Source organism: Hibiscus syriacus, unplaced genomic scaffold (assembly GCF_006381635.1).
Source record: "Hibiscus syriacus cultivar Baekdansim isolate YM2019G1 unplaced genomic scaffold, ASM638163v2 tig00110500_pilon, whole genome shotgun sequence".
Lineage (NCBI taxonomy): Eukaryota > Viridiplantae > Streptophyta > Magnoliopsida > Malvales > Malvaceae > Hibiscus > Hibiscus syriacus.
In genome coordinates, this window is record NW_024062762.1 from 2,260,865 (window position 1) to 2,280,082 (window position 19,218).

At 30.9% G+C, this 19,218-nt stretch overlaps 2 protein-coding genes across 2 annotated transcripts; both read left to right on the top strand.

Moving 5' to 3' along the window:
- Positions 1–4,953: 4,953 nt before the first annotated feature.
- Positions 4,954–5,643, top strand: LOC120129486. Its single transcript, XM_039146970.1, has 2 exons — positions 4,954–5,261; positions 5,346–5,643. The coding sequence occupies exons 1-2, from the start codon at positions 4,995–4,997 to the stop codon at positions 5,514–5,516; spliced, it is 438 nt and encodes a 145-aa protein (XP_039002901.1). The 5' UTR covers positions 4,954–4,994; the 3' UTR covers positions 5,517–5,643.
- Positions 5,644–13,345: 7,702 nt separating this feature from the next.
- Positions 13,346–14,251, top strand: LOC120129461. The gene is made up of 2 exons (XM_039146953.1): positions 13,346–13,643; positions 14,049–14,251. The coding sequence occupies exons 1-2, from the start codon at positions 13,380–13,382 to the stop codon at positions 14,226–14,228; spliced, it is 444 nt and encodes a 147-aa protein (XP_039002884.1). The 5' UTR covers positions 13,346–13,379; the 3' UTR covers positions 14,229–14,251.
- Positions 14,252–19,218: the final 4,967 nt, after the last annotated feature.

A 19,218-nucleotide genomic window follows, 5' to 3' on the forward strand; every position in this document is an offset into this window, starting at 1 on the left:
ACAGGGTATTTAAGCGTTCATTGTTAAATGGTTGAAAGTCTTCAGAATAAATATTACCACTTATAATCACCCTAGATTAATCAAATAAATAAATAAAATAATTTGTATGTATGTCTTATATTAAGATTAAAAAATATCAGATTTTTTCGTCTAGGATTATAAGTATCAGATCTGTCTTAAGATTAAATGAAAAATATTAATCTAAAGAACAATAATTGAATTGAACAAAAAAATAAATACATAATTAAAATTAAAGAACGAAATTGTTTATTCATATGTAGTCGTGGATTTAGATAAACAATGTTGTTGAGGCCTCTTTACATTGTTTTCTTAAGATAAATTTAATCCTTCCTATGATATTAGAGAAACGTTGATCGTGTGTCTTCCAAGATACGACAATGATATGAGCAAAGCAGTAACATGAACTATAACATCATCTTCTTATGTCACCAAAAACGTTTGAAAGTCCAAGTTTACATGGTTTAAGTTTGAGATTCACACTGAAAAATTATTCAACAAAATATTTTTCGTATTGGGCTAAAATTATTCACATGCCCTTGATTAAGCCAAACATTTAGCAACATCTGGCATGCAACCCAATTTACACCCTTTACACTTGTACAAAAAGCAAAAAATTTTATTGCACAATTACAATACACAAATTGGTTCATGTACATAAAACTTTCCCACACTTGTATCCAACCAATGTGGGATATAAGTTTTTCATTTTGATGAGCATAATTAACAAGTAGCTTACTTTGAGCATTAATTTTTTATTTATCATTTAACTATTTTGAGTATATGATATATCGTTGTAAAGATCTCATAGAATAAAATATAAAACTATAATTTTATGATTCGAACCTCCACCTTTACTCATTAAGAATATGCGTCAAAGTTTAAAAAAATCAATTTTTTCAATAATAACAATAATATCAATTGAGCTAAAACTCGATTTTAGTATTTTAAAAGTCTTAAACTATAAATTTTAAGTATATAATATTTTTTTCAATCCTAATCTTTTTATTTTATCAATATTATTTACTTTAAAAGTGATGTATTCTTATCTTATATATGCATTCTCATATTAATTAATTTTTTGTACTTAAAAAAGTAACTAAAGAAATATTTTTACTCCAACGGGAACGGGAATTAGATTCCTGGTACATGCAGGAACATTGGCCAATGTAATTGGCAAATTTACATGGGATAATAGTGATAGTTTTTTTAATAATCTAAGATGAATATGCTATAGTATCTGTTTAAAGACTATTAACTATTTAATATTAAAAACTCATATTTTTATATATGCGATGATATAACTCGAGACCTCAAAAGATAATAAGAATCTATAAATCACTGAGATTATTTAATTCATGCATAATGATAATGATAATTAAATATTAAAAATATTTGAAGTCGTGCATTTATTTTAAGAAAATAATAAGTTAGTTATAACAACTTGGTATCAACTACAGTTAAAACTCTATAAATTAATAATGTCAGGACCGGAGAAATTTTTTAATTTAGAGAGTTATTAATTTATTAATAAAAGCAGTAATTATATTGTACATACCAAACAAAAAGGTAAATTAATCTATGCCTCTTAGAATTACGTTGCAAGAGATGAGTTAAATTAATAATAAGCTCCAAATAGACTTGAACTTTAAAGGAAAATATACAACTATTGAATCATATTTCAATAGAGGGTAATATATTTTTTTCAGTTTATATGAATTATTAATTTATGATTTTCTTGAGACCGAAAATTATAAAGGGATCTCATGAAAAATTATTATCTTATTATTTTATCGAGTTTTTCAATTTTTTACATTGGCCCAAGTCGGGACCGGACAAATTTATTATTTTAGAGAGTTTATTAATTTACCGAGTATTAATTTAAAGAGTTTCTACTGTAATTAAAGTACAGCCAACATGTGGATCATATGTCGAAAATATGAGTAAAATGCATGTTTAATACATAAACTATCACTTTTGTTTTATTTTAGTATCTAAACTTTAATTTTTTTCAAAACCATACATATAGTTTACATTTTGTTTCATTTTAATACCCCGCCATTAAAAATTTAGGTACTGAAATGAAACAAAAAGTTAACGATGGGTACTAAAATGAAATAAAAAGTAAATGCCGGGTACTAAAATGAAACAATAAGTAAACTTTAGGCATGATTTTAAAAATAATTGAAAGTTTAAATATTAAAAAAATAAAAACGATACTTTAAATACTATACGTATAATTTACCCTTAACATATTTAGTCATGCAATATAGTTACAACTACCACATGAAACAATATAGTTACAAGCACCACATGGAAAACAATAAAAAAACATAATGCTTTGAAGAGACCAGCACATGGGCTTAGTTCAATTTTTCCCGGTTACAAATCACACGTATTCCTATGCAATTTCCAGATAAAAAAAACATTATGGGTTCGTGGCAATTAATGCTTTGAAGGTGTCGCAGGTAAAGTGGCTAAACCCCTTGTGTGGGTCCCAGTTTTTCCAAAATGTTTTTAAATGTTTTTAGTTTCTCCTCTTCACAGGCTCGTCCTTGAGCATGGGCAAGAGGTATCTCCCTTGCCCCCGGCTCAAAGTTGTAATTTCACATATGATTAAAAAAATAATAATTATTTATATACTCACTAATTTATTATTTAAATTTTTTTTGTAATCAAATTATTATTATTTCTCAAAATCACATTTAACATTATATTTTTTTATCCAAACGATGTTGATGTGATATATTTAAATTACTCTTTTACTTTTTATTTTAGAGAAAATTAAAATCTAACATGTACATATTTAAAAGATGATCATGCTTGTTTTGTGTGAGGAATTTGATGTTTAATAAAATTTCTTATTATTTTCTATTTAACATTTAATGTATTTATTAGGTAATTTATTAAACATAATAAAAAACCAATTTACAAGTAAATTTATTTAGTTTTGCTTGTTGTTATAATTTAATTTTTTCTATACTTATTATTAGGACCTAATTTCTATATTTGTTCCATACCATTAAAATCTCAAAAACGGACCAACCTCTTCATATTGCTATATAACTTATGTTTATTAAAAGTCTCCTTCATATGATTACGGATCATATGGAATTTGTCCTGATAGTCGTTATTATTAGCGAATTTTGCTAGTGACAAATAATATTCTCAAATAATAATTGTTATTATAAGCAAATTTAGCTAGTAACGAATAATGTTCCCACCTAATAATTGTTATTATAAGCGAATTTAACTAATGGCAAATAATGTTACCAACTGCTTTGGAAGTCGATCACACAATCCCTCAACACATTCTCAAGAGTTTGGATCACTCGTACGGATGTAATTAGGGATTTTATCCCTAACTTTTCTCTTAAATAATTGGACAGCACAACTTCTTCCTAACGGTCATAGCTCTATGCCTTCAGACTACACCAATGATACAGCACAAGTCTACAATATGACAATAATATCTATGACAAGTGTTGTTCCTTCTCCAAACCACACATTTGTTGTTGGTCCTCCATCTATTGAAGCCAATGGAGTTTTGAGGAGCCTCTAGTGTTCTATGTCCTTTGAACAACTACATTCCCTTAACATTATATGCCCTAGCCAAATCTACAATATATATGACATTAATATCTACATGACCTAGCCAAATATACAATATGACATTAATATCTACATGACCTAGCCAAATCTGCAATATGACCTTGCCAAATTTACTTGTCCCACATGATATGCCCTAGCCAAATCTACAATATGGCAATAATATCTACAAGCCATGTCATCGTATGAATAACATCATGACCTTAGGCCTCACATCCGAAATAGGGTCAGTATATAAGGCATCATACATGACTAGAGAAGGACTCTTGCACTCTCTTTTTACTTCTTGATTATTGCTCTTCACATCGAATACCATCTTCTTCAATTCATTGAAACCACCAACCGCAATTCTTCATCCAAATTAAAAGGGTTGAAGTGCCAACAATAGTCACAACCAGATTTTTCTCATAAACACAAACTAAATTTTTTATTAATTAAATAAAGTATAGAAAACTTAAAAAAATTCACATGGGATGATAATGATAGTTGAATATTGAAATATTTATAGTATTATATATATATATATATATATCTTAAAAAGGAGAACAAATTAGGTCAACACAAAATATATTTAAATATTTAGGGCAAAGGACACAAAATACTCCCCTGACTATATATAGAGTGATGACTTATTGAGTTCCCTTACTATTAAACTTACAAAATGGTCATCTGATTATCATTTTTTGCTTTGTTAAATTCTTCAACTATTAAAAGTTACAAAATGGTCGCCCGACTATTCTTATGTTTCAAACTCGTCATTTTCTATTAAAAAATTAACGTTAGTCTGAACTCGTTAAAACATTAACCAAACTCATCATTTTCCGTTAAAAAATTAATGTTATTCAGAATCTCAAACAACTATCATATCCAAGTCATCATGTTAATGTCCAAATCATATATACACCAATTTTTTAACGAAAAATGACGAGTTTGGAACATATGAATAGTTGGTTGATCATTTTATAAGTTTTAATAATTATGGAACTCAGGAAAGCAACACTTTATTGTCGAATGATGATTTTGTATCTTTGATTAGTCGAGGGACTTAATAAAGAAGTACCCTATAGTCAAAGGACTATTGTATAGTTTACCCAAATATTTATTCTTGCAATATAGTTATAACAACCACATTTAAAGCAGTTAATGATGTTCCCGGGCGTTACACATCGGAGAGATCAGCACATGGACTTAATTCAATTCTGCCCAATGCACAAATCACGTGTTCCGATGTGATTTCAAGGTAAAATAAAAAATATTATAACTTCTTGGCTGCAAACTAGTATATAAAAGGATGTCTAGTATAGCACACAAATCGCAGCACAACCAAATCAATAGCATAAACTACTTGGAAATATCAAACTAAGACAATGGCTGCTCCAACTGGTAAGGGTCCTGCAATATATACAGAGGTGTATTTTAACAACCAAACCGGTTACGATCTCAGCATTTATGACAAAAAAGATTGGTACGGGGGAGGAGATCGGCCGCTAAATGTTCCGTCGCTACAGACACGATATTTTAGGCACATGGCCGATTCCTATGCAGGAAGCTCCGAAGGCGGAGCTGCGTATGTTATCAAAGATAACATTAGGTGGGTTATTGTGTGGAGGAATATGATGGATGAAGCCAACAAGGTAAGCATCAATTCAATGTTATTCTATTTTTTCTTTGATAGTAACAAACAATTTTTACTTCAATTAAATCTTTTTCAACTGCAGGTCTATACTGCGATTACTACCGACTCTTATCTTAACTGGGACTTCTACCTAGAACAAGTGAAAGCATCTAAAGAACATGCAGAAGCGACTTATTTAGGATACAAATCAACTGTTGACATTAATCTGAACGAGGTCAAACCGAACGTGAATGCAAAAATTGAGAAAATTTAAGATGTGCTATGAATGCACAACTAAATTTAGAAATGTGGCGTAATAAATGACTTGTGTTAAAGTTTTCCGTTAATGTACGCTTTTATATTTTAAATTTAAGATGTTATTTGATGTTTCAAGTAATTTGAGTCATGTATGGTGTTTTTATTATAAGGAGAAAAAATATCTTTTTATTATGATATTGTTTAGTGTTTTGCCTCCAAATAGATCTTTACCTTAATTATTTGGTCTTTAATTGTTTTGCAATTTTGTTTGCCTTTTGGTGCTTTCTCTGTGTTGATGTCCTTAGGTGTTCCCTAATGTCGGAACTATGGTTGTTTATCGAGCTAGTCGATCACGAGCTGTGCAGTGCTTGACTCGTACTCGTTAAAAAAAATTGTTGATCAACTCGACTCGTTGCTCATTAAGCTCGTTAAAATTTTTCTCGACTCGTGTTTATTAAAAAAACTTGTTGCTCGACTTGTTACTCGTTAAGTTCACCAGAAAATTTACCTTGTTTTTTAACAATAGGTGAAATCTACTAATACTTTATAAGAGTTGTGAAGAGTAGCATACATAAGAACTGACTGCCTAGCCACAGATACCACTGGCCCTCTACTCTGATGTGAACGGGCTCTAGCGTTAGCCTTAGAAATAGATCCGGAAGCTTTCCCCTAGTTACGTCCCTTAGCTGGGGTTTGAACATAAGGCTATAAATGTACAGGAGTCTGAGTAGGTGCACACTCTAAAATGGCTAGATGTGGGTAATTTCTAAGGAAATGCTCACTAGACCCACATCGATAATAGGTATCCATTTTTTTAACATTCTCCCCCATGATGATTGCCACAATGCTCACATTTCAACAAAGGAGAGAAACCTAAAAAATCATCGCGACTAATTGCTGGGGGTGAAGGTGTTGCAGGCCTAGAGCTGGTATTACTCCTCTAGAGAGCATAAGTACGAGTCCTCTTCCCATGGCATGCAGAAGACTCAGTTGGGTCAGAAGTCCTCCTAGATCGCTCTTGATCTACTTGGCCTTTAACAGGAGCCATGGCCTCAACCTCCTCAATTTCTGTCGCTCTGCTCACCAGAGTATCAAATACCTCATCCTAATGGGTCACCACCTGCCTACGCAACTTATATTTGAGTCCTCGGGTGATCTCTTAGTAGAAATCAGGCTAGTACCATACTTCAATAGCTTCAAGAACTCCATCTCATACTCAGAGGCTGTTATATATCCCTGAACCAAATCCTAAAAATGTAGTCGCCTCTTAGCCATATAGCACTCTCCAAGAAAATTATTCCTAAAAGCTCCTTGAAGAAATTCCACGTTAGGCAATCAGTAGGAACACTGCTCACTACAGACTCCAACCAAGTATGTGCATTCCCATTCAACATCGATATGTCTCCCAAATATCACTTCTGTAGATCCAAACCCAGTTGATCCACGCGCCTCTTAGTATGATAGTGCCAGTCATCGGCCTCAGTAGGATCTCCTCTAGTTGGGCCTCAAAAGGTCCTAACCACATTGGCGACAAGGTCTATGTAATTGGAACTTCAGGTGTGACACTTGCTGCTCTGACTGCCCCCTGAATCAGCTAAAAAAATGTCTGCTCAATTGACGCTCCTCTAACAGGTGTCGTCATATCTATACCAGGAGCAAGTGGTGGATCTCTCAAAACTGAATGGCAAGAAGGGGCGGGAAGGTCTACTATTGGCAGTGGTAGGTCCTCAATCGGATCAGCGAATCTAGCAGATTGACCTTACACACGAGAAGGTCGACGATCTCTTCTAGCACTCATCTCAGATAGTCTCAAGGTTCATTACATAAGATAAAACCTAGGATTAAATCTAATCATATTTGTCTATTTTTTTACAAATTGTCTTTTTCAATTTACCAATATTATTTAACTCATAGTCTTCTCCAATCTCAATATAATGATAACATAATACATTATTCTTTATTTTTAAATTTATTATTCAAAATCAAACTTCATATCATAATTCATAACCACATTCAATTTTTTATTCTCTTATTTAAAGTGTTTTCTTAACAAAATAATAAAATTAATGTTAAAAAAATTTGATCATTTTCTATGATATTAAATTAATTTTTTACAGTGATAGAATATACTTTTTTTTTATAAGAGCCTTTTTTTGAGTTTTCACTCAGTACCCAAAAATATTCGAGACGACTCTGGCCACAAATGACATGGTAAGCCTAGTCGATCTAATAATTTTTAATGACTTGGGGCACGTGAGATATTAGAACTGTAATTTGATAAATTTTAGTAATACCCATGATGTTTACACTTGTTTGTTTATTAGTCCTTGAATGCTTTTTTTTTAACTTTAAATAATGCTACGTGTTATAATTTGAGTTCAATTTGTAACACCCCTATTTTCAGTTAATTTCAAATTAAATTCATCTAATTAATTTTTGGGGACCAATTCAAAAGGTTCTGAAAACTTTAGGCCAGTTTTTAAATCTTAAGAAGTTCAAGGACCTATCCTTGATTTACCCATTTTATGCCACCAAGAAAAAACATAACGGAGTGGCTGACGCAATTTAAACTCCTGACCTATAGGTGATGGGTGTCTACGCCTTAGCGGTTAAGGCACTGTTCTAGTTTTATTTTAAACAAAATAAATTTTTGAGTTTTAGATGGGGTTTTTAAAACCTTAATCCATTTTGAATCAAATCCCTAAAAATCAAACCCATCATCGTCGTTCGTCGCCTTCACCATTGAATCACCACCGTGCTTGTAACCGCCACCACTGATTGAAGCACCACATCTATCTGACCAAAAACCCCTTGTCCCTTGCCTTGAAATGTCATCATTCATCGTGAATCGATGTTTGTTTACTCATCGAAACCCAAATTCCCACCCTTGATATTCTTCAATTTTTTGATTGACTCTTGTGTCCTATGTCCTCACGGCCTATGCCGTTGAACTCCTTGAGTGGTTCCAACCGAAACTCGATCCGTTTACCCCATTATCGTTTCTTTTTCATAGAGCTTTGTCCATCATCATTGAAGAAGTTTTGATACTTTGAAATGCTCTTTTTCGTTAACATTCATCAGAAAACAGCACCACAACGGACTCATCGGCCTTTGATTTACAAATCTGGAAGTTTTGGTGGAATTCTGACAACTAAGGTCACCGCACGTGCCCACGCATCACTCTCTGCATGTGGGGAAAGTTTCCAGCCATGAGACCCTCTTGAATCGGTTGGATCAATTTGAATTAGCAAAACTGGTACGAGTCATTTAAGTTGAGCCACCTGAGCCGTTTAAGTCAAGCAGGAACTAAACCAAGCCTTGAATCGAGCCGAGTCACGAGCTGTTGACTAGAGTTGGTCTTTGACCTAACTAGTGTTGAATGTTGACTTTGACAAAAAAAAGTTAAATTTTTTGAAAAATCGTATTATATGTTTTTCAACGTCCCAAGTCTTAATCCAAAGTCTGTTTCACTAAATTCAAACCTAATAAATTATTTTTCAGTGTTTTATCCTTCGATTCGATCTGTTTTCCCAATTAAGTTTTGTTTCTAGCATCAATTATTTTGCTATGTATCCGAGATATTTTGGGACCTCGAATTCAAGTAAAAGTGAGATTGAATAGAATTTAAATGATCGAGTGATGTGACTTGAAAATCGAGGTAATACATTACTACTTTTTGCTTGCTTTATGGAACACATTGATATTGGTGATTGCATGAATGAATATTATTGGTAAATTATGTGTAGTTAATTACTGCAAAACTCGATCCAGATACGGTAAAAAGGAAGTAAACTGAATAAAACTCTTACGACTTGTATAAAGGACTAGAAGACTGATAAGGAATAATACCAAGTTTAATGAGCAAACGATAAGCACCAAAATGACTAGAATAACTTTGAGTGCTGAAATTATCTATATACGCTCACAACCTAAAACTAAGTTTATGTCATGGAATAAATTTAAAAACACATGTAAAGCTAATTATTTTATGGTCTTAAAGGTTATGAAGCACGACCCAAACATGTCTATCATTCTTGATACTATTGCAATACATAAATAAGATAAAGACCCACCAAAGCATGTTTATCTTCTCGAGATCTGCTCATTGATGATTTTAAAGGTGATCAGTTCAACTAGTGAAATCAACTATAAGAGGTGAAAATTCGTGAAGTATCTCAATCCGAATAATTGACAGGTATCATAGTGTTGGGATCTTTTGGTTCGAATGGACTCGAACTCCTGATAATTCAGTATAAATCTTGAATACTAAGAATTCTTCAAGAATCAAAATGTCTAAAATGCCTTGGATGACCTAAATGTTGGAATCATTCTGGTTACATTTGAAACTTAGTAAATTTTGATGTAAAAGTTCCTAAATACTTTCATGGTGCCTTTGAATCCTAAGTGTTCCTGAAGTAGCAAATCCTAAAGGTTTGATTAAGTCACTTAGAAACCGAACATATTTTGTAAGAATCTCATCTCCGAAATTCGATCAACTTGCAGAAGTTTATATTTCCTTCTTGATATTTACCTAGTGCATCTAAAAAATATCTGAATCCTCTAGTATAATCCCTAAAAAGATGTTTTCTTTGATAAAAAAAATATGACTTTGATATCTGAAATAAAAATCCAGTCTTTAATCTCTATTTTTTTATATAAGATATCTGGCTCCTGACCTCTAATATTATTGATTATTGTTTATTATGTGTTTTCTCTAATTTATATTGGGGTACTTCTAGTATGTATTATGGAGTTCATCAGTTTTAGATCTGATTAAGTTGGTAATTCCTTATGAACCTAAGGCCATCCTTGGGTCCAAGGGTGGGCTCTTGGGCTCAATGGGTCTAGTGGTAAGACCTTACGGATCCTAAGGCATTCCCTTAGGATGGCTCATTCACTTTGTGCATAGGGTAAGTCCTTATGGACCCGGGGGAACTCCCATAAGGTGGCTCCTTTGTTTTGTGCATTGGGTATGTCCTTATGGAGCTAGAGACACTCACCTCTTGTGGCTCCTTTGCTTTGTGTATTGGGTTAGTCCTTATGGACATGAGGGAACTCCCCTCAGGTGATTGCTTTTCTTTGTGCATTGGGTAAGTCCTTATGGACATGGGGGTACTTCCTTTAGGTCACTCCTACGCTTCGGCTAGGGTAAGTCCTTATGGACCCAAGGTGCTCCATTAGGTTGGCTCCTACGCCCAAATGGCCTAGGGTAAGTCCTTATGGATGCAATTATGCAGAACTACATATCAGTGTTTGGTTAGAGGGTATTAATGTGATTTGAAAATCTATTTCTTGAAATAAATTACTACTGTTTTTAAACTACTCGCACACTTATTTATGGTTTTATGGGAACACATTAGGCACCCCATTTCAATCTCTTAAATTTTTCCATATGAATGCCTCCTCTGAACTATAGGTTTCATGGCTATTACATGAAGATTTAAATAATAAACCTCAACTCATCCCTAGAATCTATATATTTCAGGATCAATAAGCAAGTTTTATTCTTTGTCATATCTACTTGTCCTTTAGCATTATCTAATAGTTTTGTATTACTAAGCTTTCCCAAAACTCACTCTGTTATTTACTATTTTAGGTTAAAAGAATCAATCATCAGCAGATATCGACATCAGCAGATATCGACATCAGCAATGGGAGTTCCCTCGGTATAGCTCACGAGTACGATACCCATAGAATTAGGGGGCATGTAGGTCACATTATTTTTATATTGAGTTTGTAATTTATTTGATATGTGGCATTTTCAGTTATTGTTTTATTATATGAATGAATTATTTTTTAAATTGTGTTTTTATTTATAAAATGTTTTATGGTTGAAAAGGTTTAACAAAAATTTTATGTTTCCTGGAATTTTACTTGGGTCATTCCGGTGACCTTAATGTGACACCCCGAATCAGATCGAATCAGCCACATCGTTTTGAGGGTGTTACACAATTTGATCCATGTATGATGATTAATTGTAGTGAAATTCCAAAAAAAAAAATGGAGTTCAAATCGATTGTAAAATCGAACTCTTTTAAAACTGGAGAGTAACATTGTTTGTATGATTAAACTTTTGGACATGGTAAGGGTGTTACACTTTCCAATATGCTTTGGAATGATGGAATAATTCGACTTTAAAATCATGGGCATGCAAGATTTGGTATAAATATTTACTTAAGGAGAATTTTTCTTGATTTCAAATTTAAATAAATTAATAAAATTATATCTCAATTTTTATTTTTAATTTAAATAAATTAATAAATTTATTTTTCAATATTTTATTAATTTTTACGTAGATTAATATTAATTGAGTTCCACCACAATACTATTTTTTGAATAGTACTTTAAAATTCGTTTAAAATTACGTATTTATTATTTAACCTATTAGTTTTGGTCCGTTTTAGTATCTAAGCTTTCAATTTTTTAAAAAGCATTTTTAAAGTTTAGTTTTTGTTTCATTTTAGTACCCATCGTTAAAAACTTTAGTTTTTGATTCATTTCAGTACACTATTCCAAATTTAACGTTAAGTTTTGAAAAAATTGAAAGTTTAGGCACTAAAACGAACCAAAACTGATAGTTTAGATATTAAACGCGTTACGTTTTTAACGGAGAGATACTAAAATGAAATGAAAACTAAACGTTAGATTTGGTTTTGAAAAATTGAAAGTTTGAGTACTAAAACAAACAAAAATTGATAGTTTAGGTGCTAAATGGATAGTTTACCATTTAAATTAACATTAGTATACACTTTTAAATAATCATAAAAATATAACTTAATCATTTAATAAAAAATAAATTAGATAAATATTTTTATTAAGCATCAATATTAATGAATAAATTATAAAAAAATTAATTAAAATAATTAAAATCAACAGATCGCACGAGACAAAGCCAATATTAAAATATATAGTCTTTTATATAGTAAAGAGAGATATTTAGTTATAACAACCACATATGAAATAATTAAAGTAAAACCAACACGTGAAACATACATGTCAGAAGCTAATATTGAAATATTTAATCTTGCAATATAGTTATAACAACCACATGGTACAGACGATTAAAGTTAAAATCAAGCATAATGATGGTCCAGAGTTCTACACTTTGGAGGGACCAGTGTTTCATTGTAATTTCCAGCTAAAAAAAATATTTATTTAGGCAGTATTTTTACTTTTATGGGTATGAATTATCTATTTGATCACTCACCTAATATTTAATTTTTGTTTGTCATTCAACTATTATTTTCTTCAAAATCATATCTAACGTTGTTTTTTTTTTAATTTTGTTTTATTCCTCCGCTGTAAAAAAAATAACGGTGATGCTCATGAGATGTTTTTTAAAAACCATTTTCAATGTTGAGGCGACGTTACGTTATGGTGTCACGTTAACATCATTCTTAATTTTTTTAATGACGGGTGACCAAAACGGAACTAAAACATATTGTTACATATGATTTTGAAAGAAAAAAATAGTTGGGTGATCAAAACGAAACCACATGAATAAGTAGATGACTAAATACGTAGTTTACCAAGGAAATTAACAGTGATAATGACGTGATATTTTTTTCGTATTAATTTTAATGTTGACATGGCAATATCATATGGCGACATATCAACATCACCGTTAAAAATATAATGTTACCTAACACTAGGCAAGATTTTCTTTTAAAAAAATAATAATAATTGAATGACCAAAAGAGAAACTAAGTAATAGGTGGGTGACCAAATAAGTAGTTTACCCTTGTCTTTATTTACTGGCTGGGTGTGAACAGATGGTCCATCGTCATTTGGGGTGCAAACTAGCATATATATATATATGGGTGTCTACAACGAAACCAAACCAATAGCGTAAGGTACTTGGAACTATCAAACTTAGACGATGAATGCTCCAAGCAAGGTTGGTCCTCCGATATCGACGGAGGTGTACCTCAACAATAGAACCGACCAAGATTTCGGCAGGCTTGATAAAATAGATTGGTGTGGAACCTCAAAGCCGCCGGTAAATGTTCCGTCGCAACAGACACGATATTTTATGCAATTGGCCGATTCCTTTTTAGGATGCTCCGAAGGCGGGCTTGTGTTCGTCGTCAATCAAGACATTAAGTGGGTTGTTGCGTGGAGCAATACGTTAGATGATAACAAGGTGCATATAATTTTCCATTGATTTTCTATAGATTTTTTATCGACATTAATTTCTTGTTTTGGTAACTCAAATATTCTTTTTTAAAACAATACTTAATGTTACCTTTTAGTTTTGTTTTAGTCATCTGTAGTTAAAAAAAATTAAGGTTGATGCTGATTTGTTATCACAAGTTAATGACGCACAACATTTCTGTTTTTTTTCTCTTGTGATCAAAACGAAACTAACACATAACGTTAGGTATAATTTAAAAAATAATAATTGGGTGATCAAAACAGAACTATAAAAATAGGTAGATGACTAAATATGTAGTTTACCCAAGATTTTAACTTTTTTTCTTTGTTGGTGACAACCAAATGAAACAATTCCATCATTTTTTTACACAAATTAGATCTATTTCAACTGCAGGTTTATACTGAGATTACTAAAAAAGAAACAATTGAATGGGACAAAATCAAAGAAAAATTGGAGAAGTCTACCAGCAATGTAGAAGTGACTGATGAAGGATACAAGTCAACTGTGGACATTGATCCATACAGTGTTAAGCCAAACGTTAATGCAAAACTCGAGGATGCTCCTGCTGCTTGAACACCTACTCTCGCGGTTTTAAATAATAGGGTAAATTATTCATTTAGTATCTAAATTATCAGTTTTAATCTGTTTTAGTATCTAAACTTTTAATTTTTTCAAAACCATATTAAATGTTTAGTTTCTATTTCATTTTAATACCCCTCCATTAAAAACTTAACGCGTTTAGTATCTAAACTATAAGTTTTGGCTCTTTTTAGTAACTAAACTTTTAATATTTTCAAAACTTAACGTTAAATTTTGAATGGTGTACTAAAATTTTTAACAATGGGGTACTAAAATGAAATAAAAACTAAACTTTAGATATAGTTTTGAAAAATTAAAAGATTATATATTAAAACATATCAAAACTGATAGTTTAGGTACTAAATTCATAATTTACCCTAAAAGTAAAAATGTTGCTTTGCATGATCTACTGATATTAAAATAAGGAGGATGTAATAAATGACTTGTGTTCAAATCTTGGTTAAGCCAGACGTGAATTAAAAACTCGAGAAAGTTCCTTTGTTTGAAGTTATAAAGTAGCTATTAAACTTTATAAATTAATACAAAATAGGCATTACACTTGATTTAATTAATGCAAAATTATCATTGAAACTTAGCAGTTACAAAATGATCTTTATACTTATCAAAATTTATATTGTAGCAGTTGAATAAATTTAATAATTATTCTATTACTCCTAAACTTTTAGTGACACTACAACATAATAGGTCTATAACCTGTTGCAGATGCCCACCCTTAAAGTTCCTCAAATTCAAATTTTCTTCTTTATAACTCGAAGTTTTCTTCATTAATATATTTGTGCCTACCTTGAAATTCTATGGTGTCCACCTTAAAATTTTATCGTATCAAATTTTTTATTATTAATATATGTATGCCCACCCTCAAAAAAATTTATGGATCAACCATTGTCTATAGCGGTCTTTTTTTAGTCCTATAATGGAATTTTAAAGTGCCGCTAAAAGCACTATCGGGGAAAAAATGCCACAAGAAACGCCGGCAAAACAAATGTCGCAAGTGTTAACAACATTTTATGTTAACAAACTCCGCAAAAGTTAGGTTCTTTAGCGGCATTTTGGATAAAAAACATCGCAAAAAGTAAAGTTATTTAGCGGTGTTTAGGATACAAATACCGCTAATTGTGATGATATATAAAACATCGATGCAAACGCCCAAATATGTTTGGTTATTTAGATGTGTTTTAGACACAAACACCAATAATAATTATCTATATAGTGGTGGCTTTCCACACAAACGCCGCTAATTATGTACTCCATTAGTGGTGTTTTTTATCCTAAAGCACTGCTAATCACAACTGATTTTCAAAATGTTTTTTCCTACTTTTTATTATTCAAATTTAACTTGTAACAATATATCCAATAACAACCTTGAAATCTAATTATGATTCCACTTAAGTAAAAATACATAAAAATATGAATAAATCAAAGTTTACAAACATCCAACTGAAATGTAACGTAATTCAACATTGTTCACTAGAATAAACAAAGCATTAACCTTAAAAATACTTGGGATGAAGAATTCTTCACTTGATTCCGCTGCATCATCTGCTTCATAACTTCAAGTTGATTTTGAAGTTCTTCATATCTTTCTATATGCTACTTTTCTCTCTTCTCTCACTTTTCTCTTTGATTCTCCCATTCTCTATGTTTTTATTGTTTCACCCTTGGCTTTCATTTGAGCAAAATTTTCATCCATTTCAGTAAAATGTTGTTTTGATCAATTAACTTCTTATTGAGAAGACTGAATGTGTGATGACATGTATTGGAACGAGCTTGATCCAAAATAATTGGTCGGGATAACAAATGATCCCCGACAGCGAACTCAACAATATATTTCAGGACCAAAAACTTCATCAATAACTTATTTTCAATCTCATCCACATTAATAGAACCATGAGATGAAGCCGTAGCTTCATACTCTACCATTTTATAATTCAATTTTTCCTAATAATCAATTAAGAATTTAGAACGAACTTAAACATTATTTAAAATAAAAATGTTAATACTATAAATATAAGTTAACTGGTGAGCGTTCTAAATTGACATTATTTACTTGTTAATTTTTCGTGTTATAAATTTATCACTGCTAATTTGGTTCTGTTATGTTTATTTTCATGCATAGCTCTACTTTCTAGAACCAGCAGATAAAGATTGTTGTTCACATTTGTTTATTATCCGATCATGGTCAAGGACATGGGCACTACACGAATATGATGTGTTAGTTTCTAGATGGTCCAGTTAGCATTGGGAAGATTCTGGAAGTAGCATAGTTAGCATAATTCGAGGAGATCTTTTAGGAAGTCTAGTTTTAATTTTGAATTCAAAACACTTAGAATTATGTATTGAATATTTGCATTTGAATTTCCATTCTATATTTATGGATTTATAAAGCTATAAACACCCTAATTGGATATAGCTTGAACACATCAATTTTACTTTGTTACTTTGTTTTTATTTTTATAAAAAATACTTTTTTAATTTTCACTTGATTTTACTTTATGCTTTTATTGTTTTCATAAAATATGCTAAGTATGATTTCTATCATGCTTAGCTAATTTTCTTATTAGCCGACAGCTAACGATGACTCAATTCCAAATGTGAGAATTGAAAAAGCACTTAATACCTTCGGGTTACATTCTCAGTTTTCTGGATAATTAGTTTGGCAATCGGCCTTACTTTTAAAAATCTTAACACTTCCAGTTAAAAAATGACGTTGGTCTGGATGTTGTTCTATTTTACAGTTGGGAGCAAAAATCGGATGTTAGTCAGTTTGACTTCCTAGGAACACACTCGGCGGCATTCCGCTAAGGGAAACTGAGATCAAAATCGATTTTGTAACGCCCATAACCCGTATGCGTCTCGAAATATTAGTTAATGATGTTACATCAACATTACATACATTCACTTGTCATAAACGCTTAAAATTTGTTTCATTTTAAAACTTTTTGTTATCAACTTTAAAACCATTTTATTAATTGTGTATAATCAGAATATTTGAATGTTCTAAAAAAAATAAAATTTTATGTAGTAATTAGGCAGTTTAGGGTTGTTTCATAAGTTATATAAAATTTCCTAAACACTTACTTAAATAGGAAAACCAATTCTCACATAATTATATATAAACTATTCATTCATAAATACATACATAATTAGACTAACTAAAATAAAATGGTCCTAATTTACTATTACATACCATTGAAAAACAAACCTGATAAAGCAACGTACATATATAATATACATGCCACTAATAAGTCAAAGACAAAATATCTTATTGATACTGATATTAGGAATGATTTTCTGAAAAGATGCTCAAGAGGCTCCTCACTTCACGTTCCTCTTTCTATGTGTACAGACGCATGGAAATCATCACGCGCTAAGAAAACCTTAGTGAGGCAGTAGCATAGCTAAAGTGATATAAAACATAAATTATATAAAGTATTATAACATAAAATTGTAATTTAAATAAAAAATTAAAACTTTCAAACTAAGCTATTCAAATTGTTTTCTTCTTGAAAACTTGAAAATCATCATCTCATGATTTTATCAAAAATAATGTAAATCAACATCAAATATCATAAAAAATTCATATTTTTTTATTCGAACATCCTTCAGCACATTCATTTCATTTTCATATTATTTTCTTTCATATACTTGTCATAACTTTCATATTTACTTTTATAGCCCAGTGTATATGTAAAACAATACAAGGTACGTGAGTTGAACATAATGTGTGCACTGGGCACTTCACGGTGTCAATCGTAATAATCATCATAAGATGCACTCCAAGTGAAAATCATAAAATATGCACCAATGGTGCAGATTATAATGTACACGAATGTACCATAACTTAACCTACGACTCTCGATGCAACATACAATGGACTTTTAAATCATATCGTAACCATTTAATAATCAACATTTAAAAATCAAAATCATTTTTTAATTCATCATCGTAAAACATAAACTTGGGCATTTCATACCCTATATCATTCATAAAATTTTATATTAACATAATGGAAATAATCCATATTTAAAATAGAAACATACTTTAAATAGTACGAGCTTGACTTATCACAAGTCATCCTCAATCATAATAACAAAATAAATAAATTTCACTTTGACACTTTATTTATAAGTCAAAATATAAGCCTCACTAAGGTTTAGATTTAATCCTTTGCTTTCAATTGCTTTAATTACATAATTTATTGAAATTCCATACTCTGGTAGTTTTCATTGCATTCAAATAAATATTATTTTGTATTAATATACATACTTAAAAATTATTCCGAATGTATAAATGGAAAACAAACTCGAATATGAATCTAACCATATACAACACTCCTTCTAGTTCAACTTGTACAATTTATAGTGATTTTTCAAAGTTGACTTACATAAGTTGTTTTGAGCAGAATCTGCTGCCATGTTTTCTGACCTATCCTCGATTAAAAATTCATATCTTTTTGTATATTACTTAAAATCAGTATCCATTTGTTTTAAATGAAACTAGAATGATATACAAATCCAACGGTGTAGATATTATTTCATAATCAGTTCTTTATAATTTATGGTGATTTTCTAAACATACTGTTCGAATCATAATTTCTAGGCAGCTTTCCTTAATTAGCATCCTTAGCTTATTCCATAAATCTGTTAGCTTTCCAAATGAACATATGTGCGTGAATCACAAATAAAATATTGTTTAGGAGTCACTTCTTATCATAGAACCCCGTCATTAATGTTCGTTCAATAACATAAATATAAATTAATTATGCACTCACCATTGCCTCGCTATCGAATATTCTCTACGATAATCTTCTCAACCGCACTTTTTCTCCCCTTTCAAATTACTTGAATCACTAGATTTATTCTGGTCTGATGACACCCATAAAATAACATAAAATATTCAAATTATATGTTAGTTTCGAACTAACATAATCTAAGCTTAAATATAAAATTCGATAGAAATAAAA